At 57.2% G+C, this 24,492-nt stretch overlaps 8 protein-coding genes across 8 annotated transcripts; 7 read left to right on the top strand and 1 right to left on the bottom strand.

Annotated features, from left to right (window-relative positions):
• Positions 1-13: 13 nt before the first annotated feature.
• B0H18DRAFT_592464 (uncharacterized protein) lies at positions 14-1,362 on the top strand. Its single transcript, XM_048038698.1, has 4 exons — positions 14-292; positions 372-728; positions 792-1,185; positions 1,241-1,362. Exons 1-4 carry the CDS (start codon positions 198-200, stop codon positions 1,250-1,252), a joined length of 858 nt encoding a protein of 285 aa, XP_047890214.1. The 5' UTR covers positions 14-197; the 3' UTR covers positions 1,253-1,362.
• Positions 1,363-2,036: 674 nt separating this feature from the next.
• B0H18DRAFT_957038 (uncharacterized protein) lies at positions 2,037-2,670 on the bottom strand (the record flags this gene model as incomplete). The annotated part of the gene is made up of 4 exons (XM_048042537.1): positions 2,037-2,090; positions 2,156-2,293; positions 2,323-2,400; positions 2,530-2,670. The coding sequence occupies 4 exons, from the start codon at positions 2,668-2,670 to the stop codon at positions 2,037-2,039; spliced, it is 411 nt and encodes a 136-aa protein (XP_047890213.1).
• A 1,844-nt stretch (positions 2,671-4,514) lies between these two features.
• Positions 4,515-5,539, top strand: B0H18DRAFT_592728 (uncharacterized protein). The gene is made up of 3 exons (XM_048038699.1): positions 4,515-4,944; positions 5,009-5,255; positions 5,311-5,539. Exons 1-3 carry the CDS (start codon positions 4,661-4,663, stop codon positions 5,392-5,394), a joined length of 615 nt encoding a protein of 204 aa, XP_047890212.1. The 5' UTR covers positions 4,515-4,660; the 3' UTR covers positions 5,395-5,539.
• A 1,072-nt stretch (positions 5,540-6,611) lies between these two features.
• On the top strand, positions 6,612-9,236 carry B0H18DRAFT_1121906 (uncharacterized protein; the record flags this gene model as incomplete). The annotated part of the gene is made up of 5 exons (XM_048034420.1): positions 6,612-6,741; positions 6,814-6,965; positions 7,031-7,051; positions 8,708-8,847; positions 8,897-9,236. The coding sequence occupies 5 exons, from the start codon at positions 6,612-6,614 to the stop codon at positions 9,234-9,236; spliced, it is 783 nt and encodes a 260-aa protein (XP_047890211.1).
• A 2,247-nt stretch (positions 9,237-11,483) lies between these two features.
• On the top strand, positions 11,484-11,985 carry B0H18DRAFT_957036 (uncharacterized protein; the record flags this gene model as incomplete). Its single annotated transcript, XM_048042536.1, has 2 exons — positions 11,484-11,560; positions 11,616-11,985. 2 exons carry the CDS (start codon positions 11,484-11,486, stop codon positions 11,983-11,985), a joined length of 447 nt encoding a protein of 148 aa, XP_047890210.1.
• Positions 11,986-13,690: 1,705 nt separating this feature from the next.
• B0H18DRAFT_1023915 (glycerol dehydrogenase) lies at positions 13,691-15,644 on the top strand. The gene is made up of 5 exons (XM_048029672.1): positions 13,691-14,045; positions 14,097-14,364; positions 14,410-15,038; positions 15,095-15,158; positions 15,212-15,644. The coding sequence occupies exons 1-5, from the start codon at positions 13,932-13,934 to the stop codon at positions 15,499-15,501; spliced, it is 1,365 nt and encodes a 454-aa protein (XP_047890209.1). The 5' UTR covers positions 13,691-13,931; the 3' UTR covers positions 15,502-15,644.
• Positions 15,645-18,526: 2,882 nt separating this feature from the next.
• Positions 18,527-19,034, top strand: B0H18DRAFT_957034 (uncharacterized protein; the record flags this gene model as incomplete). The annotated part of the gene is made up of 2 exons (XM_048042535.1): positions 18,527-18,603; positions 18,659-19,034. The coding sequence occupies 2 exons, from the start codon at positions 18,527-18,529 to the stop codon at positions 19,032-19,034; spliced, it is 453 nt and encodes a 150-aa protein (XP_047890208.1).
• A 2,906-nt stretch (positions 19,035-21,940) lies between these two features.
• Positions 21,941-22,343, top strand: B0H18DRAFT_1023903 (uncharacterized protein). The gene has a single exon (XM_048029671.1). The coding sequence runs from the start codon at positions 21,956-21,958 to the stop codon at positions 22,304-22,306; it is 351 nt and encodes a 116-aa protein (XP_047890207.1). The 5' UTR covers positions 21,941-21,955; the 3' UTR covers positions 22,307-22,343.
• The last annotated feature ends 2,149 nt before the right edge of the window (positions 22,344-24,492 follow it).

Genomic DNA, 24,492 nt, shown 5'->3' with positions numbered 1-24,492 from the left:
GTCAAGGCGATCATGGGCGGACTGACTAACCAACTGAATCAACTCCGTGGGAAAGTCAAAGTGCTGCTGGCGCAAGTCTCTGTAGGTATCCGAGGCGAAGCATCATCCATTGAGGTCGTTTTTGAGGTCTGTAACAGGCGGCTGAGCTCCGCGAACGAAAGAGACTGCAAGAGCACGAATTGGACATCCAACATCCAATGTATGGATCTGGCGATGTGCCCACCGCGAAGACCCAAAACCATGCTGGGATGTCAGACGAAACCATGGAACCAATGGTGACTACCAGTACACTGTACGTCACTCCCTTGTTCTATCGGAGCCTAACTCGTACCACGACTGGATACTGCTGTTGATGCGCATTGCTCAAACAGACACGGCAGCCAGACCCTTTCTCATACAAGCGCAGCAATTACCACCGTATCTCCTTCGACGAGCAAATCTCTGAGGCACATTCGAACCTCTACCCCGAGTTCTGACTCAGGACCCAATGGCGGTAGCAGACAGCCTTCTGTGCTACCTCCATCGCGTCCCGAGTCAGACGTAGAGCTCTCTGGATCGCCTCCGCTCCGTGTTTCATTCCTATCACCCAACGCCGCCGAAGCTCAAATCCTACTTCCATCCCCTCCTACTACCTTTCCCAATGCCCGACCATATCGCTCTCGCCGTCCTCGAGCACCCAAACCTATTACAGACCCCCCTGCCATCCGTGATCACTCAAAGCACGCCAGGTATGTAGGAATCCTATAAGTGTGATGACAACCATGCAATTCTCACGCTATGCACGTACATAGATCATCCACTACCCGTCGACCGGCGCACTCGACTGGCAGAGTAGCTGAGACGCTCCCACACCCATCGGACAGACCCGGCTTCGCCGGTGGAAAGAAGCATATGCCACGGCACAGCCCACGTATACCTATCACACCATCTTCCTGTTTATCATCAGGCGCAGAAGTGGGTGTGCCGTTCATAGAGTCGGGAAACCAATGGACCACCCGCTGGCTTCCGTCCGGGTTCGAACCAATCAGTCCTTCAAAGTTCGAAGCCTATTCTTCAACGTTCGCAACCTATCCTTCAATAATCGATACCAGTCCTTCAATGTTCGAAACCGATCCTTCAATGTCCGAAACCGGTCCTTCGATCGATCCATTCGAAATCGGTGATTCTATAAGTTACGATCCAATAGTCAGTTGAACCTCCTGTACCGGTGACGTCTCGAGCCACAACCCACTTCTCACAGGCTCATTTTTGAATCTCTGGAACCCGTCGCGTACATTACCTTGCGCGACTGACCAAGACTGTAGGGATGCGGAACCAATGGTCCGACTCGGAAGCCCATCCGCAAACAGCCCCACCTTCCGCCTGAGCGCGGTTATGCCTACGGTGTAGGCACAGGCTACCGCCCCGTGCATGTAGCCATGTCCCGATCAACGTTCAACCCGTCATAGACCATGCGTTTTGCGCGAAACGCATGGTCTGTGACATGCTGGCGTTTCATGCAAGTACAGCACCCCGCTCCTACCCTACCTTCCACTCGCTGACAATTGCCTAGGTCCGAACTCCACCGCGTACACACTCATACCAATGGCAAGACGGCCCATCTACGGCATGCAGGCATCCGTCGAGCCACACTACTTATTCACGCGCCAGCCTCGAGTCGCTGTGTCCGAAGCGTATGCACATTATTGTACATTGCAATGTGTCCGAGTCGATACTACCATCACGTAAACACGTAGACGGAGGTTGTACGCTGCTCATTAACGCGTCAGTGTGCGTGATAGGTGTGTGTGTGGTACAGTAAAAGAGTCTGGGGATGGAGGTAGGATGGTGTGCTGAGCAAAGCGACGGCAGCGACAGGTATAGGTAGACGGGCAGAGTCAGTCCGGGAGTTAGGGTGTGCAGTAATATACAACAACAGTCCGTGCCGGGCGAGTGTCAGGGTTCGAAAGTCAGAGTTCGTGAGGCAAGGTCCGTCAGGTGCGTCGTGCGCGTGGGCCGTTTTGCGTTTCAGATCGGGGGGCGTTGGGGTGGTGCGGCTACGCGACGGTGATCGTCTGGTTGACCGTCTCCGTGTCCGCGTATGGACCCGCCTACATAACATAACACAGGCCCACATCAGCAAGCCACGTGGATCACCAGACGACGGAACACTCACCCCGACTAGCACCAGGTGCGTCGCGCTCAGGATCGCCTGCCCGCTCTGGAAGCTCTCCGGGATCGTGACGGTGAAGTTCTGGTACGGGTACCACTCGTCGAGGAGTAGGTCGGCGCCCAGGACGAGGTGAGGAGAATGCTGCCGAGCGCCTGGGTGATGTCGATGACGTCGCACCCGCCGGTGTAGCCCGTGCAGGACTTGAGGCCGATCGCGATGCCGACTTCGGTCGAGCCGGTGAGGGAGTTCTGTGAGAGAGGTGAGTGGCGGTTGGAGGGACGGAGCGTAGAACAGAAAGGGACAGCAGACGCGGAAGGAGGTCGGACCGGAGGAACAAAGAAGAGAGAGGGGGTATGAGACAGGAGAGAGACACGTACCGGCTTTTCGACCTGCACAGTGACGTTGTCGCCGGGGTTGACAGACGTCAACGCCGTGGGCAGAGCGATGTTGATGTTCTGCGCGGCGGCGGCGAGGGCGAGGGCACCACAGACGAGGAGCGTCTTCACAGAGGCGAACATGCTGAGAATAAGAGTGGCGGTGAGGGAGAGGGGCGCGGATTAGAGGGAGGGATGGATGACCCGAATGAAAAGGCGGATGGAGAGCGGTCGGAGGGGATGGGGGCGTTATATAGCATTTTGGCGGGTCGGCGAGGCTCCCTGAACCGAGTTGCCGCGCCGTGGCTGAGACCGATCGGGCGAGTCGCTGCGTCCATCATCATCATCACGTCCTCATTTCATTCCGCCGCCGTGACAATTTCGTGGATGATGCGGACAGCTGCTGACTTGCATAGCCGCCGCGGTGGGGCTACGAGGCGGTGCTGGAGCGACTCTGGTGCAAGACTCCTATGCAGGCCGTGGGGTGCGGGTCAGCGCAGGTCGCGGTTTCGGACGAAGGCGTCGACGGCGCGTCTGGAACGGGCCGAGTGAGCGCACGAACGAGGCTCACGACACGCGCTGGCCAATCCGGGACTGTTGGCACGTCATACGGCGTGCATGGCTGCGGTATTTCCGGGGCATCTCGAGCTCTCTGGAGACGAACAGACGCACGCAGCTGCAGCGAGATGAACGCGTTTGCCTGCACCGCACCCGGGCATGAACTCCTCCGTGGCATCCCCCTTCTCTCTTCGGGCTGCTGGTGCAAACCGAAGACGTGCACGGGTGAACAGTCCGACGGTCTGGCGGTCGGGAGGAGACGACGAGTCGGATGACGCTCGGAGGAGGAGACGACTGTCCGCTGACCGAGCGCACAGCTTTGTGCGGGGCAGATCCGGCCTGCGTCCCCCGCTAAACCCTTTTCGGCGCCGACGCGGTCCTCGACTCCCAATTGGGCCTTGAAGGGCCTGCACGTGATGCGAGACGCGTCGGTGGGAACGCGACGCGCAGCGTGTCCAGCGACTGACCGTTGCTGCGCAGCGCGTCGCTCGACGTCCACGCCTGTCGACCAGCCTCTTCAGTGGACATCCACCATCTCTGCCAAGGCCACTAGCCCGCCCGGGCCCCCTCGTACATCCTCCTTTACCGTCAAGCAATCTGCGCTCTCGAAATGTCGGGCTTCTTCGCCGTACTCTTCATGTCCGTCCTGCTCGCCGTAGCCTCTTTCGGCATCGGCGTCCTCCCCCTCTCCTTTGCATTTTCAAGTGAGCCATCTCTCGCGCTCTAGTGCCATGCTGACGTGCCGACGCGCTCTTACCACAGAACCTGCCCTGCTAAGCTCTCCGCCCTCGGCACAGGCCTCCTCCTCGGTGCAGCCCTCGGCGTCATCATCCCCGAGTAAGCCGTCGTTCATTTCGCCATTCCAACGACATCGCTCACCGTGCCCATTCTGCTACTCAGAGGCATCGAGGCCCTCGTTGAATCTCCCTCCCCGTCCACGTCCAATACTCCCTCAGGCCATGCAGAGCTGCCCACGACTACCATCGCGCTCTCCCTCCTCGGTGGCTTCACCTTCATGCTCCTCATCGAGCAGCTCCTCTCCCCGCACTCCCATTCCGCCCCGCCCGCGCTCCCCGCCTCCCCACCACACACGCGCAAGCCTTCCGGCCGAGCACGGTCGAGTTCGACGCCGAGCTCGAGCTCTCCCAGCTCGAGCGCGCAGAGGGTATCGCCTTCCACTCGGGCGACCCCCGTGCGGCACCGGCGCGGAAGCAGCACAGGCGGAGCAACAGCACCTCCGGCGACGCAGAGGGCAAGGCCCGCGCAGTGCCGCTCACGCTTGGCCTCGTTATGCACGCGCTCGCGGACGGCCTCGCGCTCGGCTCCTCTGCGCTCTCTGGGGCGGGCGAGAACGGCGGCGGAACAGGGTCGGAGGGCGCGGGGTCGATGATCCCTTCGGGGTTGTCGATTGTGGTGTTCTTCGCGCTGGTGATCCATAAAGGTCAGCATCCGTTCATTTCGGGGCACGGCTGTGCTGGTAGGTGAAATCGCACGCTGATTCAAGCTTCATTCGTACCTGTGATATGCTATCTGTCCGCCACCATCACCGCCCACCGCCACCCCTTCATCTCGCACAATGTCGCCATCCCGCAAACCGTACACACACACGCACCCATCAAACCCCCCTCGCACCCCGGCAACCCCCCTCTCCACTTTTTCCGTTCCACACACAGCACCGACCGCCCTCGCGCTCACGACCTCCCTCCTCTCCACGTCCCTCTCGCGCGCGGACTGCAAGAAACACATCGCGGTCTTAGCCTCTCCACCCCGCTCGGCGCGCTCGCGTCGTACGCCCTCCTCGCCTGGTTCGACCCTAGCGCGGGGTGGGGCCGCGTCCCGGGCGCCGCCATGCTCCTCTCGGTGAGTCCCGTCCCGCGTGCAGACAGGCTGGGGGCGCGTCGCTGATCCCGTGTGGGGGCGCTAGGGCGGGACCTTCCTGTACGTCGCGACGGTGCTCCGGCCCGTTTCGGGCCACGGGCACGCGGAGGACGGGGATATCGGGCGGAAGACGAGGATGCTCTTTACGCTGGTGGGGATGTTCGTGCCTGTCGCGGTCGGCACTGTTGTCGGGCATGACCACGGGCACGGTGCGTAGCCTGCGGGTACTGCGTGCGTGCCAAGCGTTGGCATACTGCGTGCGCGAGCGGTGGCATAACGCGGATTTGGCGCTCGTGAGGTGTTAGGTATTTTTGGTCATTTTGGACGTGCTGTTTGACGGGTCCCCAGCGAAGCCCGACAATCCGTGTTGGACGTTTGGTCCGGGAAAGTGCTTTTCGCGCTCCTTGTGTTGACTTTCCCCCCATGCAATAGTCGGCTCAGTGTTCGTCAAGAGGCACGGCGGGCGCTCTCTTTCCAGGATTGGTTCAACGCACGGACCGCCTGGACCAGTTCCATGACCGTTGATGCGTTTATTCAGACGCGCTGGCCGTCGGCCACTAGAAATATCCGGTGATGGCCCGTTGGGCATGGCTATTAATCCCATACCCTTCCCCACACTGTTCTTGTACTACAACCGCGCTCAATACTAGTGGGACGACGTGCCCCGACACGTCCGTTAGAGGCGTTGTCTCTGCATGCTCGGCGGGTCCGAGATGATTCACATTTGACTATGCGTGACGGGCCCTCGGCGTCGACGTCCGTCGCGCGCCGTGCAGTCCTCGGATCGCATTCGGCGCGGATGATCGTGTGTTATAAAGGACCAAGGATCCCAGACTGGCATGACTCCCTACAAGCAAAAAGTTGCACTCCTGCGAACAGGCGGGAAGCCCAGTCGAGCGATTCCGGTTCGCTGCAGCATGTATGCGGGCAGTCAGATACTTCAAACGGCGGACGTGGTGATGGGAATCGCGACTGATGGGCCACCCCTGAGTCGGTTTTCGACTTGTGCCGACTCTGCGCTGTCGAACTGTACGCAGCGGACGCATATACCTGCAGGTAAATTTGCGAACATCGACCCGAATAACATGCCTGTCAGGTGCCCTCCGAACATGCGGCCGCCATGATGCTCACGCGCTCCATGGGTTATCATGTCTCGTACGTTTGTCGCTCTGCCAACGTTCCAGGGTTTTGTCTACCTCGGGATACTGTGCTGACATTTTTTGGCGACGCCGACTATGGACTCAACGGCGTAGCGCCCTCCATTACGATAATCGTGAAAATCGTTCGGGCGCATCCATGGGGCACGTCAACGCGCCGACATGCTCCAAGGGCTCCGTTGCTCTCGCGGGCAAGGTCAGTGCGATATTGAGATGAGAAGTCGCTCCTCGCCCTGCGTCCTGCGTGAGTGCGCAGACACTCTTCGCGTCTTCATCTCTCAGCTGATGTCGTCCGACCAAAACCGTAGGTGCCCCGACAAGTTGCTCACTCGACATTCCGACCCGCATCGGAGGTGCGGGTCCAGACGGAAACACGCCGCACTCGATGGAGGGTATATAAGCCCGTGCGGGCTCTACCAGCAGACTCAGCAACCAGCCCGCACATCCAGCTTTCGAGCAGACACCCGCCCTCGCACGAGCATCTCAGCAACGATGTCTACTCAGCTCCGCTACGTCCTCTGGGCCCCCGACTGCACCGACGCTGACGTCTCCAAGCGCCGCATCTCCCTCGCCGAAGCGCACGTCACGTGGCTCGACGGCCAGGTCTCTGCAGGTGTCATCCGTACGTTCTTCTCCGCCCCCAACGTCGCTGCCGGACGATGCTGACCTCACACGCTGGTGTTTTTGAACGCAGACCTCAACGGCGCGATCCTCGCGGCCGACGAGGCCCCGCCCGCGAACACGATGCCCGACTCGCGCGGCTCGCTGATGATCATCAAGGCGGGGAACTCGCCGCGGCCAAGGCCGTCGTCGAGTCGAGCCCGTACTTCACCGGGAACGTCGTACGTAGCGCGGCACGCTCTGTACACCGCTCGGAACGCTGATGAACATCTGTCTTTGCCTGAGTGTAGTGGGACAAGGCCAAGCTCACGGTTGGCCCCCTACTCTCCAGGGCTTAGATATTGGGGGTTGGCATCAGACGGCGGATTGGTGCCTTGTGTGCCTTGTGGTTGACGCAACGATTTTTTGGGATCTCTCCGCGGGAACAGGTCTGGGCTTTGTGACGATGTAGGTTCGACGAACTTGTTATGAGCAACGATCTAGCCTTGCCGTGTCTGCGGCATCGAATCGAGCCTGAGTGCAATCGCCGTGTGCACCACCTTCGTATGATGAACCAAGCGCTGCTCCCCACATAACTGACTTGACCTACCTAGACCGGGCGCAGAGAGCGGGACATCTTGATCATCATGATCGTGAGCATCACCCCACTCAATAACATTGCCATTGGACAGATGCTACGCGACTCATAGCTTCTGCCAGTGGATAAGATCTGTTGAGTGCGCAGACAAAGGGCCTCATATTTGCTTCCATGCGCGACGAGATCACTCGATTGTCGAATCCGAACCGTTGGTACGTCCTTTCTGGTTCGACCCGCCTTAGCTCGTTGAATTTCTCTGTCACCCTCCTAGCATTTCGCCAACCGTCTACTTATTTCACATTCCTGACCATCGCTATGGAGAAGCTCGCCATTCCTCAGTATGATGGTAGTTGGCAACGTGAATGAGTCGGCTGAGCAGCTCAGTGGTTATACCTGCGCCACTGTCCAAGCTCAAGTCCGAAGCAGTCATCGGCATCAATCCCCAGCATCAGCGCCAGTGCCTTCGCTACATTTGCTGATTCGCGGAAGCTTTTCTCATGGATGCATCGTGATTCGGCCGTTACCGCGAGAGGCCAGCATCGATGCACGAAGGGCCTCGGCTTGGGCAGTACCAACTGCGTCATTTGTCTATCTATCTGACTGTTTTGCCGTGTGCGATCGTTTCCCGCGTGGGTCGTCGCACGGCTGTAACGCGCTGTCCCCCGATATATAGCTTATGTGTTGCAGATTATCGTCCGCAGAGCACAAGCGGTCGCGCATTTGTGTCCCGGCCAGCAGAGCTTACAATACTACCGGGAGAATGCGTTGGAGACTTGCATGTTGTGTAGTATATGTGGCTTGATCCAGCAATGAGACGGAATTGACACAGGCTGATGCGGCTCCTTTCATAATTTACGAAGTGTTTGTGATCCCATATCAAACCCGCTGGACTCCGCCTATGTGTGTTTGAAAGGCGCGGGGCCCAACGAAATGGACCTAGCTGTGATGTGATCGACATACAATGATGTAGGACGAGGTTCAAGTTGAAATTAGTACTGTATGTGAGATCGCGAGTGAAAACTTTCTGGGTTGCTCATTGCCGGACCACAGAGCAGTTCAAGTATAGCCAGTTCCACGATACTACGGGAATGAGTGAGCGCGAAAGTGAGCCTACATACTATTCAGTGAAAATGGCATCAGTATTGAGGGTGTTCGATGGAGCTAAGGCTGTGCCTTCGTATCTAATGGTACTTGATTGACAGTATCTGTCACGATCCATCGAAGGACCGCAAAGCGCTTAGAAACGTTATAAAATGTGTCGAGCTTCGTGGACGTACCTCAGCTCATTCCTACTTTCGAGCTCACCTACAGGCGAGGTTGCTGGTTAGTGAGTAGCCTTCAGGATGTTTTGACGCGATGATACTCAGACTGACCGGACTGTTGCCCCTAGCCTTCGCTTTTTGACGACTTCGATTTCCTCCTTCACGCATTTTTACGCCCTGCCACGTTGAATATGCGCTACCCCGCCGTTATATCCGCTGTGCTCATCGCGGTCACTGCAGCACCTGCACTAGCCGCCCCTTCGGGACTGTTAGTCTCGTCTTTCTCGTGACTAGCCTCCACTCACGGTACGTGACAGCGACCTCCGTGCGGTGAAAGATGATGCGCTCGCACAGCGCAGCTTCGACGACGTGCTCTATGCTCGGGACCTGTTGGCCAGAGGAAACGCCGATCCGAGTCGTCCACAACGGTCACGGTCCCCCACTCCCACCCGGACGCCGCTCCATCCCAAACCTGGCCCCAGAAAGCCACGTCCCGGGCCTCCGTATGGTGGTCCCCAGCATGGTCCTCCACCATCTGCCCCAAAGCCAATACGGGTGAGGTCGCTTGACGAGTATTTGCTTGCGAGGGCAAGTGAGGAGGACGAGCTGTTCGCGCGCGCATGGGAGGACGCAGTGTTCGCTAGAACGCTCAGCTAGGATGGACATGGATGACCTGGACTACTAGTATGCAGGCTACGTCGCCCACAGCAGATTACTTGACGTCACAGTACGTGATAGACAGTGGAATGGAATTGTTGAGTTGTGAAAGCCCCGTCCGCCTCTGATGTCTCCCGTGAGGGGATGTGCTCGGAACTTCTAACTCACCTACTTCCCATAATGCAACTCTTGGGTCAATCGTTCAAATGAGCCTGAGCGACATGATTGCTGAGATCGTGCTCGCCATGGACTTCCTTGCCAAACATGGCATATGATCGGTCGCGTAGTCACCGACGTGCCATAGGTAACAAGACCTAGAGCAACTTGAGCAAATGATGAGCCAAATGACCAAACCGTCCTCGTCTTGCAGTCACGACGGATACATAATCCTTCACCTTTTTTGTCAATGCCGCGGAGCTCGTGGTCTGATCGGACGCGCGGTGTTCACGCTCGATCTCCAGATTGTGTCATTCCGGACAATTGCGAGACGACCACTGCGCCCGCACAACAATGTGCACAAACGGAAGACGTCGCGGTCTTGACTCCAGATGATTCACGCCATCTGCCGTTCGACCTCAGCCACTGCCCGTCACCGTCTGGCTAGCCCTCGACACTGCCGTGCTCGATGGTGAGCACCGGGACCGACATACTCCACTTTAGTGCGAGCCTGAACATAGGGGCCTATCAATTTGTAAACCAGCGCTGGCTGCAAATGCCAAAGGCTGACCTGGCCATGGGTGTACGATGTCTAGAACAGTGAAATCTGGCACGGCGAGATGCTTGCTTATGATCGTCAGGCATCACTATACTAGGACTGTCGCCGTGGTTCAGGATATAATCATAATGTCGAGCGGTCCCGTCGGGACTGTAAATCTAATCATCATCAGCGCTACAACTTGGCTACATCTATCGAGTGCGAAGAGGTGTGCAGAGAAAGGGACTCAGTGAAGGAGGAGGTCTGGACTCGCCGTACAAAAATAGTAATGGTTTTTCGAGGTCCGCTCGGCGGTAGCCGTAACGCTATACCGTCTGGATCGAGACTAGTCAATACTCGGGTTTGGAACGGTTGATTTAATGTATAGAGCCGTCGAACCCAAGTCGAACCACATCAAAGCCTTACGGATAGTCACCCTCTGATTCACGGGGAAGTTTCGCTCACCGTGACGGATGAGTCGTGATCGGCGCGAGTGGCAGTGCCAGCGCAAGAAGGTGCGAGATGCACCGATACGCGAAGGACCTCGGCTTGGGCGATACTATCTGCGTCTTGTGTCTACCTGAGTTACTTGGGCTGGTGTTGCCGTGTGCGATATTGTCTCCCGGTGGGTCCACGACTGTCACGGTAGCGCGCTGTCCACCGACATATAGCTCATGTGTCACCGTCGCATACATTGATTATTTCTTGCAAATTATCGTCGGCAGAGCACAAAGCGGTCGCATACTTGAGTGCGACGTCGGTATGTAGGCAAGTGCTTCGCCGATCTATGCTTAGGCCAATGCCCCACAGAGCACAAGCGGTCGCGTATTGGTGCCTGAGCCCCGGCCAGTACTAGAGTAGGCGTTACAGTACTACCGGGATAAGCCTATGTGCAGATTAAGTGGCTTGCTCTAGCAACGAGATCGGGAATCAAATGAGACTGTCAAGAGCAGAATCAATCCCGATGCAGGGGGCTCTTTTCACGATTTATGACAGTGGAATGGGATCGACATAGCCTACGATGACGTATGTGAGACCGCGAGTGGAACTTTTGAGTTGCTCGCCAGACACAGGGTAGTTCTGCAATACAGTCATGCTAGCACAAAAACGAGTGAGCGCGGAAGGGAAAGCAAGCCTACGCGCTATTGAGTGAACACCGGCATAAAAACGAGGACGTTCGATAGATCTAAGGCTGTGCCAGCTTTGTTGACGGATGGTGACGCCATCCTCACTGTGTGCTTCACTGCTTGATTGGATCTGTCAAAACGGACTTGATTGACAGTAGTAATTGTCGCGACACGTCCAGGGAAGTACTAGGAAGCGCTTAGACATTGCCTAGACACGATATAAATTGTGTCGACTCCTCCGTCGGCATACCTCAGCTCATTCCTTCTTTCGAGCTCACCTACAGGCGAAGGTGCTGGTTAGTGAGTAGCCTTCAGGTTGTTTCGACGCGGTTTTACTCACTGACCGGACCGTTGCCCCCAGCCTTCCCTTTTTTACGACTTCGCTTCCCTTCGTTCACACCTTTCTTACGTCCTGCCACGTCGAACATGTACTACCCCGCCGTTATATCTGCTGTGCTCTTCGCTGTCACCGCGGCACCTGCACTAGCCGCCCCTTCGGGACTGTGAGTCTTCTCCCCTTCTTCCCCGTGACTAGCCTCCACTCACGATACATACCAGCGGCCTGCGTGCATTCGAAGAGGATGCGCTTGCACAGCGCAGCTTCGACAACGAGCTCTACGCTCGGGACCTGATCTTCCGACGGGCAGGAGAACGCGCCAAACGGCCCGCACCGCCTCGGCCTCCGCGCCGTCAACATGCATTGCGACCGCTACAACCACCTCCCGGTTCGAAAAGGCCGGGTCAACAGTGGCTCCCTGAGAAGAGTCCTGTTCATGATCCGCAGGAGTTGAGGCCCGGGCCGAAGCTGAGGGCGCTTGACGACTCAGACGAGTATTTGCTTGCGAGGGCAATCGAGGAGGACGAGCTGTTCGCGCGCGCATGGGAGGATGCGGTGTTCGCTAGGCTGGACATGGATGACTTGAATTAGTGCAGGCTACGCAACGGATTACTTGATGTCCCAGTACGTGATAGACAGTGGAATGGAATTGTTGAGTCGTGAAAGCACGGTGTGCCTCTGATGTCGCCGGTGGTGAGATGTGTGCTCGGAATCTCTGACTCACCTGTTCCCCATAATGCGACTCCTGGGTAAACCGTTCAAATGGGCCTGAGCGACTTGCCACACACATATGATCGGTCGCGCAGTCACCGACGTGTCGCAGACAACAAAACCTAGAGCAGGTGAACGATAAGCCAAATGACCAAACCGTCGTCGTCTTGAAGTCACGACGGGCACAGAATCCTTCACTTATTCACCTCTATTCTCAATGCCGCGGAGCTCGTGGTGTAATCGGACGCGCGGCGTTCGTGCTCGATCTCCAGATTGTGTCACTTCGGACAATTGCGAGACGACCGCTGCGCTCGCATAACAATGTGCACAAACGGAAGACGTCGCGGTCTTGACTCCAGGTGATCCGCGCCATTTGCCATTCGACCAGTGCACCCGCCATGGTCTGCCAGTGGCTAGCCCTCGGCACTGCCGTGTTCGATGGTGAGCACCGAGACCGACCTCCTCCGCTTCGGTGCGAGTCCGGACATAGGGGCCTATAAGTCTGGAAATAACGCTAGCTGCTGAAGGCTGACCTGGCCATGGGTGTACGATGCCTAGAGCAGTGCTGGCGCGGCGAATCACTTGCTTGTGATCGTCGGCACTATGCTAGAACTGCCGTCGTGGTTCAGAATAAGCCTCACGTATCAAGCTCAAGTGCGCAGAGTTGCGCAGAGAAAGAGACTCACTTTTGCCTCTATGTACGACGAGATCGCTCGAGTCTTCGTGGGGGGATCGGTCGGCCCCTCTGGACTCGGTGTCTCAAAGTAGTAATGAGGCGGGTGCTTATCTAATGCAGCTTCGGCGAACCGCGATGCCAGCGTTTAGTACACACGATCCTCCTCTCAACCATCCCACATTTGTTGCTTCTCGAATGCCTCGACTTCGACGCCTGGGACCGCCATGATTCCCTCAAACCCGCTCACTATACTTGACCCGATAAGGGAAAAATACCTCATCTATATCTGCGCCTAATGGACCGTGACTGGGCCGCATCGGTTGGGTCCAGCATGCTGCCAGCGCGGTCCAGATATGTCACCTCAGCCATTGGTTGTCAGACGGGCGAGCGATGAACGCCTGGGAGCTCGGTGTCGGCTTCGCACAACTCGAGGCATCTCGAAGTCGAAGGCATTACGAGACACTGGTGACATCGTGTCCTCCGGGCTGCAGTTCGGACGATCCCAAGCTACAGGTCGAGCCACTGGATGCCACCAAACTACTTCTCGAGTCTGATCCATCCATTCCTGTCCATCGGCTGTACGACAGTGACCTCATGGCTATCGCAGTACGTTACGAGGCCAGACTCGTGCACATACACAGGTCCGAGTGGGGATACGCTACGTGTAGGTATCCCCACCGGGACGTGAGCGCAGTACGCCGATGTGTCTGGTACATCCGTGCTCGCGCATGACGAAATGCAGGACGAAGAACCCGGTCATTCTTAATGATCGCGCATGGGCTTTCCAATAGAGTGAGGCCGCCCAGGGTCAGATGACACGGTCAGCAAACCCACGGCTGCCCACCTGCGATGTTGGAATGCAGTTCGGGGCATCCAGCGCCCGTCAGAAGAGCTATCACCTGGTTCTTTGCGGTGGTAGCCCCGAGGGGCGCCCTGACTGCGGCGGGGCCCCGCACTCACTGCTCGCACAGTGGATGCGTGCCGCCACCTTCCTGGGCAGGCGGGCCGAGTGCCATCTCAGCCTCGCCAAAACCACATAAATGACGCACACCAGGCCACACATCCGGGCGTGCACTGGGTGAGTAGCCTCCGCCCGCGACAGACCCCGGCTTGTAACAGACAGTACTAGTGAGTACCAGACCGAGGAGTGATGTTGCGCACCTCGACGAACTGGCTCGCTCTAGGGCGTGCGCAGATCCGATCTCGACACAGTCCCTCTATCCCCTCCCGGTCTCTTCTCGGTCGCGGCCCCTCTCTCCAGCCCGTGAGTAGCCATCTATCTTCCGCACCCACGCAGCTCACATCCGGCCCGCAGACCCTTTCCTCAGCTCACGCCGTTCATAAGACCTGCCCCTGCTGCGTCTCTGCCTCCCCATCTCGCAATTTCAACACATCTCATCCACACAGCTTCGCAGCTACCCCTCCCAAAGACATGCCCAACCCTAACAAGGTTACTGAGCGGCTCTTCCAGTCCCCGTCCAAGTACATTCAGGGGCCCTCTGCCATCCAGAACGCGGGCAAGTACTTGTCTGCGTTCGGCAAGGCCCCGCTCCTCCTCTCCGATGAGCTCGTGTACGGCCTTGGTGAGTGTCGCGTAATGTACTGTCGCTGGGTCTGACATCGCGCAGCCGGCAAGGACCTCACCGGTGCGCTCGAAACCTCCGGCTTCAAAGTGACGCGCGGCATCTTCGGCGGCGAGGCCTCCAGAGAGGAGGTCGCCCGCGTCGGCGCCCTCGCGAAGGACAACTCCGTCGACTTCATCGTCGCCCTCGGCGGCGGCAAGACTATCGACACCGCCAAGGCGATCGCGGACGACCTCGGCCTCCAGATCGCCGTCCTGCCCACGACCGCCTCGACGGACGCGCCCTGCTCCGCGCTCTCCGTCATCTACAAGCCGAACGGCGAGTTCGAGAGCTACCGCTTCTACTCCGGCAACCCCCACACCGTCCTCGTCGACACGAGCGTCGTCGTCAAGGCCCCCGCGCGCTTCCTCTCCGCGGGCATCGGCGACGCGCTCGCGACGAACCTCGAGGCCAAGGCCGCGAAGAACAGCCCCAACTTTGGTGGGGGCCTCCCGACGGAGGTCGCCACGGCGATCGGCGCGAAGTGCGAGGAGATCCTGTTCAAGTATGGGCGCCAGGCGGTCCAGGCGAACAAGGCGAAGGCGGTCACGCCCGCGTTCGAAGCTGTCGTCGAGGCGAACACGCTCCTGTCGGGCTTGGGCTTCGAGTCGGGTGGTCTCGCCGCCGCACATGCTGTGAGCACCTTTCGCCGCTGCTATTGTACTGTATCGTTACTGACAGGCGTGTCTAGATCCACAACGGCCTCACCGCCATCGACAACCACACCCTCCACACGAAGATGCACGGCGAGAAGGGTAAGCGCCGCCATCGCGCTCTTGCTCCGCCTCTACTCACCCATCACCCACAGTCGCCTTCGGCACCATCTGCCAGCTCGTCCTCGACGGGGCGCCCACCTCTGAGTCTGACCGTTACATCGCCCTGATGGTCTCCGTCGGGCTGCCGGTGACGCTCGCGGACCTGGGGATCGGCGCGGCGACGGACGAGGAGCTGATCCGCGTCGCGCGACTTGCGTGCGCGCCGAACGAGACGATCTGGAACATGGACAGGCTCATCACGGAGGAGATCGTCTTCGCGGCGATCAAGGGCGCGGACGCAGCGGGGAGGGATTGGAAGGTAAGGAACGGAGTCAAGGCCTGAGTCCTGGGATGTTCGTGATGGTAGAATTGGATGTGTATTGTTGTAAACGTTTCATTGCTCTGCTGTCGTCTCTGAACAGTGTATAATAGGGCGTTCTCGGTGTAGCATCGTGTATGTAGGTTCACCAATAATCGATCGGGCATTCCCTCTCTTGTGACGGTGAACACTGCCGACACGAGACTGTTGCTTGGTTGAGAGAGTCAAGACTGGATACTTACCAACCCGGTCCCAGCACGACCTTGCTCGAGTTTATATGTTACGGACGTTCACTTTGGGTGCGAAAATATGGCCATTGTTAGCTCAGCCGTCGCGGCGCATCACTGGTACCACCTGCTGAAGTTTGCCATCTGGCTATGCCCCGCGTGGCTCGTCGTGCGATATTGTTCAGAGGTGACAATCCAAATAATGGAGTCGCCGAATGTTTGCACGGATGCTGGTGGGCAACATGCAGGGAGGGAACCAAGAGGAGGTATCGTGAGTGACTGCTCAGCGCTGTCCAACCACGTCTCGGACACGAGCCCTCTGGCTGTTAGATAATAAGTACGACGTGAGGGGCCAGTACTTCAAGTGACTTGAACGTTTGACAGTCTAAGGAACAGCTAGCTGGCCATGGCTGTAGTGCACGCTGACGTCATGCTAACTCGTCGTAACATTTCCGAAAGCGGAAGCGCCGGCGTCCCAAAGCGGAACCACTCTCCTTCACTATACTTACAAGATTCGATGTTCGGCCCGACGTCTCCCAGCCACCACACCGCCGTCGTGTCGTCGAGCGATTCCGTCTCACCACAGCATACAAGCGTGCACTCAAACACTTCAAACGGCGGATGGGGCGATGGACAGCGACTAATGCCTCCGAGTCGGATTTCAGTGACTCGAGCTCGTGCCGACCGTAAGTACACCACTTTCGACATGTCACTCTGTGGGATGTATGGTCCCCTACGATTTACGCTGCAGAGCCTATCTGGCACGACTCCTTCCCCTGGCTTATTTGGCCCATCCAACCTGGCTCTGCGCGGTCAGACTGCGCGTAGCGGACGCATACTCCTGCAGCCTGAGGCGAATTTACCAACGTATCCGGATAACATACCTGTCAGGTATCTCCCAATTGAAAGAGTGGTCACGATATTCGTGCGCCCAATGGGCTGTTATGTCCTGTACTTCTGTTGCTCTGCCAACGTTCCAGGGTGTTGTCTACCCCGGGATACTCTGTCAATGCGGCGCTGACATGCTCCGGCTCCGCTAGTACTCGTACAGGCAAGGCCAGTGTGCCGTTGAGACGAGACGTTGCTTCTCGTCTCACGCCGTGTGTGAATGTGCGGACACTACTATCGCGTCTTCGTCTCTCAGCTGATCATGTTGTTTTGGCAGAAAATGCAGATGCTCCGTCCAGTCACTCGCATTGGAGGTGCACTCGATAGAGGGGGTCTACATAGGGCTTCGCCCTCATATGCCAATAACCGGGATTTACACGCGCTCGATGGGGGATATATAAGCCCGTGCAGGCTCTACCAGCAGATTCAACTTCAGCCAGCCCGCACATCCGGCTTTCGAGTGACGACCCTCGCATCCTAGTTATCATGTTCGCTACGTTCACCGGGCCCCGACTGTACCAACGCCGATGTCTCCAAGCGCCATATCTCCTTCCCCGACGCGGTCAAGTGGATCGACGGTCAAGTCTCTGCAGGTGTCATCCGTGCGTTCTTCTCCGGGTCCCCTGTCCCTGCGTCGGCTGTTACTGATCACAGACCTCAATGCTCACACCATAGAGCAAGCTATCTCCTACACTCTTGGCAATCGCTCTAGAGAAGCTCGCCACCCATCAGCATGATGGTCACAACATGAACGAGTCCGCTGACTGCACCAAAGGCACCACTGCCGATGCCCGAAATCGCCATCGCCATCAATCCCCAAAATCAGTGTCAGTGTACCTTCGTTAGGATTTCTGATTCGCGGAGGCTTTGTGAATGGGTGCGTCGTGATCCAGTCGTTAGGCGAGAGGCCAGCACCGATGTACGAAGGGCTTCAGCTTCGGTGATATATACCATCTGCGTCTCCGTCTGTCTGTCTGCGTGTTTTGCTCAAGTTTTGCCGTGTGCGTATCTTGTTTCCCTTATGGGTCCACCGCTGCAACACGTTGTCCCCCCGGCATATTTGTGCGTTTTTATCGCCGCATACATAGTTGTTTCTTGCAAATTATTGTCGGTGGACACGCGATTCGCATCTGTACTGAGGCCAATGCCTCGCAGAGCACAAGTTGTCGCGTATTTGAGCATGAGATCCGGCCAGCAGGCGTTAGTACAGTGCCAGCGGGAAAACGCGAAGGTTAGTAGGGTGCACAGAATATGTGATTTGATCCAGCAGTGAGACTCAAGTGAGACTAGCAAGAGCAGAATCGACACAGTCTGATCATGATGCCGCTCTTTCACGATTAATGGAGTGTTTGATGGGATCGTGTCGCATATGATGGTGGGGACGAGGTTGAAGTGAGTGAGACCGCGAGTGGACTCTTTTGAGTGGCTCATCGGACACAGAGTAGTTTTGTAAAAACCGGTTTCACGATACTACAGGTCCCACAATAGTACAGGTTCCACGTTACTAGAGGCTACGGGTTCCACGGTACTACAGGAATGAGTGAGCGCGAATTCGAAAGTGAGCCTACGTGCTATTCAGCGAGAAATGACATCAAAACCGAGGGTGTTCGATAGAGCTAAGGCTGCGCCTTTGTATCTGATGCGTACTTAATTGAATATGATGCGTACTTGATTGACAGTATCTGTCACGGCCCCATCGAAGTGCGGGGAAGCGTTTAGACATGATATAAGTTGCGTCGAGCTTCGTCAGCGTACCTCAGCTCATTCCTCTTTCGAGCTCACCCACAGGCGAAGGTGCTGGTTAGTGAGTAGCCTTCAGGTTGTTTCGACGCGTTATACCCTCAGACTAACCGGACCATCGCCCCCAGCCTTCCCTTTTTTGACGACTTCAATTTCCTTCTTTCACGCCTTTCTTACGCCCTGCCACGTCGATCATGCACTACTCCGCCGTTATATCCGCTGTGCTCATCGCAGCCGCCGCGGCACCTGCACTAGCCGCCCCATCGGGACTGTGAGTCTCCTCCCCTTCGTTCTCATGACTAGCGTCCACTCACGATACATCGCAGCGGTCTCCGTGCTGTCGAAGAGGATGCGCTCGCACAGCGCAGCTTTGACGACGAGCTCTACGCCCGGGACCTGATCTTCCGACGGGCAGAAAAGCACGTCAAACCGCCCGCCAAACCGAAGCCGCGCCGTCAAAACGCTTTGCTGATACGCCCACGCCCAGGTTCGAAGACTCGGAATCCAAATGAATTGTCGTTCCCTGAGAAGAACCCGGTTCATGATCCGCACAACTCGGAATCGAAGTCCCGGCCGAAGCTGAGGGCGCTTGACGACTCGGACGAGTATTTGCTTGCGAGGGCAACCGAGGAGGACAAGCTGTTCGCGCGCGCATGGGAGGATGCGGTGTTCGCTAGGCTGGACATGGATGACTTGAATTAGTGCAGGCTACCAAACGGACTACTTGACGTCCCAGTATGTGATAGACAGTGGAATGGAATTATTGAGTCGTGAAAGCACGGTGCCAGTGTGCCTCTGATGCCGCCGGTGATGAGATGTGTGCTCAGGATTTCTCACTCACCTACTTCCCATAATGCGACCCCTGGGTGAACTGTTCAAATGGGCCTGAACGACTTGCCACACACATATGATCGGTCGCACAGTCACCGGCGTGCTGCAGGCAACAAGACCTACAGCAGGCAAATGATGAGCCAAATGACCAAACCGTCTTCGTCTTGAAGTCACGACGGGCACAGAATCCTTCAATTATTCACCTCTATTCTCAATGCCGCGTAGCTCGCGGTTTAATCGGACGCGCGGCGTTCATCCTCGATCTCCAGATTGTGTCACTCCGGACATTGCGAGACGACCGCTGCGCTCGCATAACAATGTGTACAAACGGAAGACGTCGCGGTCTTTACTCCAGGTAATCCGCTTCGTCTGCCGTTCGACCAGTGCACCCGCCATGGTCTGACTAGCCCTCGACATTGCCGTGTTCGATGGTGAGTACCGAGACCGACCTCCTCCGCTTCGGTGCAAGTCCGGACATACTATAAGTTTGGAAACCGCGCTAGCTGCTGAAGGCTGACCCAGTGGCCATGGGTGTACGATGCCTACTAGTAGAGCAGTGCTGGCGCGGCAAATCGCTTGCTTGAGATCGTCAGCACTATGCTAGGACTTTCGTCGTGGTTCAGAATAACACGTATCGAGTGCGCAGAGGTGCGCAGAGAAACTTGAGACTCACTTTTGCCTCTGTCGAGATCGCTCAGGCTCGAGTCGTGGAGGGATCGGTCTGGACTCGGTGTCTCAAAGTAGTAATCACATGAGGCGGGTGCTTATCTAATGCTGGTTCGGCGATGAGCGATGCCAGCGTTTGGTACTTACATACTTAACTTACGCACGATCAAGCACGATCCTCTTCTCAACCACCCTTCATCTGTTCCTCCTCAAATGCCTCGACTTCGACGCCTGGGCCGCCATGATTCCCTCAAACCCGCTCACTGAGTCTCTCTACAGAAGCTCGCCACCCATCAGCATGATGGTGACAATACTGTACTTTTTCGACCATAGGTTCGGTCATAGGTCGCACCCCCCTCGAACTAGGGTTTCAGTTCACATGTCACAGGTCACAGAGGGGTCTGAACCAAGGATTCCCGTAGGCGGTCACAGGTATACGAAAGCATTTTCGGGCCTGCGGCGCAGTGCTACTAGTAGCAAAGGCGGTCGCCCGCCGCCTGCCCGGCCACCTGTGAACTATCCAAGTTCTGTGGTCACAGGTCACCAGACACTGTGAACTAGGAATTTTGCAAGTTCGTTGGTCACGGGTCACACCCCGCGAACCCATGGTCGAAATAGTACAATATGAACGACTCCGCTGAACATCACTCAGTTGCGTCGGAGGCGCCACTGCCCGAGCTCGGTATCGCCATCAGCATCAATTCCCAAAATCAGGGTCAGTGCCTTCGTTAGGATTACTGATTCGCGGAAGCTTTGTTGTGCGTCGTGATCCAGCCGTTAGGCGAGAGGCCAGCACCGCTACACGAAGAGCCTCAGCTTCGGCGATATTTCCCTTATGAGTCCTCCGCTGCAACACCGTCTGTCCCCCCGGGATATAGCTTATACATGGTTGTTTCTTGCAGACTATTGCCGTCGGTGGGCACACGTGGAGCATCTGTACTGAGGCCAATGCCTCGCAGAGCACAAGCTGTCGCGTTTTTGAGCATAAGCCCCCGCCAGCAGGCGTTACAGTGCTAACTGGAACGCGAAGGCTTGGATGGTGTGTAGAATATGTGATTTGATCCAGCAGTGAGACTCAAGTGAGACTAGCAAGAGCAAAATCGACACAACCTGATGCCGCTCTTTCAACGTTTATGAAGTGTTTGATGGGATCGTGTTGCGTACGATGGTGTGGGACCGCGAGTGGAAACTTGTGAGTTGCTCACCGGACACAGAGTAGTTCTGTAATAACCGGTTCCACGATACTCAGGCTACAGATTCCACGATACTACAGGTTCCACGATACTAGAGGCTACGGGTTCCACAGTACTATAGGAATGAGTGAGCGCGAATTCGAAAGTGAGCCTACGTGCTATTAAGCGAGAAATGACATCAAAACCGAGGGTGTTCGATAGAGCTAAGACTGCGCCTTTGTATCTGATGCGTACTTGATTGAATATGATGCCCACTTGATTGACAGTATCTGTCACGGCCCCATCGAAGTGCGGGGAAGCGTTTAGACATGATATAAATTGCATCGAGCTTCGTCGGCGTACCTCAGCTCATTCCTCTTTCGAGCTCACCCACAGGCGAAGGTGCTGGTTAGTGAGTAGCCTTCAGGTTGTTTCGACGCGTTATACCCTCAGACTGACCGGACCATTGCCCCCAGCCTTCCCTTTTTTGACGACTTCAATTTCCTTCTTTCACGCCTTTCTTACGCCCTGCCACGTCAAACATGCACTACTCCGCCGTTATATCCGCTGTGCTCATCGCAGCCGCGGCGGCACCTGCACTAGCCGCCCCATCTGGACTGTGAGTCTCCTCCCCTTCGTTCTCATGACTAGCGTCCACTCACGATACATCGCAGCGGTCTCCGTGCTGTCGAAGAGGATGCGCTCGCACAGCGCAGCTTTGACGACGAGCTCTACGCTCGGGACCTGATCTTCCGACGGGCAGAACAGCACGTCAAACCGCCCGCCAAACCGAAGCCGCGCCGTCAAAACGCTTTGCCACCGCTACACCCACCGCCAGGTTCGAAGAAGTCGGGTAAGCCGCCCGTCAAACCGAAAGCGCACCGTCAAAACGCTTTGCCACCGCTACACCCACCGCCAGGTTCGAAGGAGTCGGGTGAAGCGGGGCTCTCTGAGATGAGTCCGGATCATAAGCCGCAGCCGTCGAAGCGGAGGCAGCTTGACGAGCTCTACGCTCGGGACCTAATGGCCCGAGGGAGAGAAGGTCGTTCATCGAACAAAACACCATGGAAGCCTCCACGCGACCCGTCTCCGCATCCTAAGAAGGGCCGAATACCGAAACAACCATTTCCAAGTCAGGCACCTCGGAACCCTAATGGTCACAAGATTCCTTCCATTGTTGTCACTAAGCATCGGAGGGGGGTTGACGAGCATTTGCTTGCGAGGGCAACCGAGGAGGACGAGTTGTTCGCGCGCGCATGGGAGGATGTGGTATTCGCCAGGACGGACGTGGACGACTTGGACTAGTGCAGGCTAGTACGTCGCCCGCAACATATTACTTGACGTCGCAGTACGTGATAGAAAGTGGAATGGAATTGTTGAGTCGTGAAAACCCGGTGTGCATCTGACTCGGATGTCGCCCGTGATGAAATGTGTGCTCGGAACTTCTGACTCACCTGAATGGTTCCCGTAAAGCGACTCTCGGGTACACCGTTCAAATGGGCCTGAGTGATATGATTGCTGAGATGGTGCTCGCCATAGACGTCCTTGCCACATGCAGTCGCCGACGTACCACAGGCAACAAGCGCCAGAGCAGGTAAATGATGAACCGAATGGCCAAATCGTGTCTTGGAGTCACGACGGGCAATTCCTTTGCTTAGTCACCTTTATATGTATCTCTCGAGTGAGCAAACAAAGGGACTCACACTCGGTTCCGTGCGCGACGAGATCGCTCGAGCCTCCGTCGAGTCTGACAGTGAACGGCTGTCTATAAGGTGCTTACCTATTACTGAAGCCTCGACGAATGAGCACTTGTACAGCTGGTGTAGCTGTCAGTGCGCTCTAACATGCTCCCGCCGCGGTACGCACAGGCCCCGCGGCCTCCAGCGCACCGCAGGAAGCAGTTTGCCGTCTTACCGTGTGTATTCCATGTCCGCCCCGATGTCTCCTGGCTACCACACCGTCGCCTTGTCATGAGCAAATTCATGAATCAGAACGCTATGAGCTATGGGCTGTCGCATAATGATGAAGCATACGCCATAAAATCTGGAATTCCCTCCATATCAGATTCCGCGCAGGCCAGCCGTCTCGCCTCTCCTGCTCTAAGACATACGTCGCCAGAGCGGACCTCAGCCTCTCCACGAGTGCGTCCTTCAGCGCGTCCAAGACCGCGGACGGCAGACCTGGTGGCAGCGCCCAGGGGTATACGGTACCCTGGGATCGTGCGACGTCCCTCCTCAACGCCTGGTGCGGGTCCATGTGCCGAGCGAGATGCTCTGCGAGCCAGGCCCAGCACTAGCAACACTTCTTTGCGGCGCCGATGACGCCCGTAGTTCCCTGAGTAGTGGCGGGAATGTCTTTAATCGCGGAAACAGAGAGGTCGCGTGTGCAAGGAACTCGTCTGGAGCGCGCCACCCAACTCGTGAACGTCAGGGTTGGAGTTGAATACCGGCGATCCTTCGCTCCCGTCCTCGTCCCGTGCGGCATAAATCAAGGACATCAGCGCCCAGTCGGCGCCGCTTCTGGATGTACCGCACCCTGCCCTGCTCTGAAATCCTAAACTCAGTCAGAACCTCGTTTGCCTTCGTCCAGGCGTCCGCCTCGTGGCCCTTTAGCGCGGCGCGAAGGTACCCTCACCCGCCCGTCTCTTTCTCGGATTGCCTCGGCTTCAATGCCTCGATCGCCATGTTTCGAGTCGGGGGTCTCGTCGCCGCACATGCTGTGAGCACCTCTCGCCATCGCTCCTCCATCGTGCTATACGCTAAGCCGGTGCTCGGCTACGTCCATAATGGCCTCACAGCCATCGACCACCGTGACCACACCCTCCACACGAAGATGCACGGCGCGCAGGGAATGCACCACTGTCACTCCTCCCTCCGCTTCACTTATACTCACCCGTCACGTCACCCACAGTCGCCTTCGGTACCGCCTGCCAACTCGTCCTCGACGAACGCGCTCACCTCTGAGTCGGACCGCCACATCGCCCTGATGGTCCGCCGGCGACGCTCGCGGACCTGGGGATCGTCGCCGCGCCGGTCGAGCTGTTCCGCGTCGCGCAGCCCGCATGCGCGCCGAGCGAGACGATCTGGAACACGGACAGGCTCAGCACGGAGATCGTCTTCGCGGCCGGGAGGGATTGGAAGGTCCTGGTGAGGAACGGAGTCAAGGCCTGAGATCTTGCCTCTGCAGCGTCGCGGCATCACTGCCCAAGCCGCATCGCTGTTTATCAATCCCGAAACGAGTGTCAGTAAGTACTCAGTGCCCTCGCGGTGACGTTGTCTGATTCGCGCGGATGTTTTGCTCACCGTGACGGATGGGTCGTGATCGGCGCGAGTGGCAGTGCCAGGGCAAGAAGGTACGAGATGCACCGATACGCGATCCTCCTCGGGCTTCGGCGATACCATCTGCGTCCTTCATTGACATCTGCCTGTCCTGGGGGCCGTGCTTGTGTGGGCCTCCCGTGTGGGTCCACGGCTGCAGCGCGCTGCCCCCCG

This window comes from Fomitopsis serialis (assembly GCF_022376445.1).
Source record: "Fomitopsis serialis strain Sig1Antser10 chromosome Unknown B0H18scaffold_68, whole genome shotgun sequence".
In the NCBI taxonomy this organism is placed as follows: Eukaryota; Fungi; Basidiomycota; class Agaricomycetes; order Polyporales; family Fomitopsidaceae; genus Fomitopsis; species Fomitopsis serialis.
Note: the sequence above shows the minus strand (reverse complement) of the source record. Positions and strands in the feature narration are given on the sequence as shown.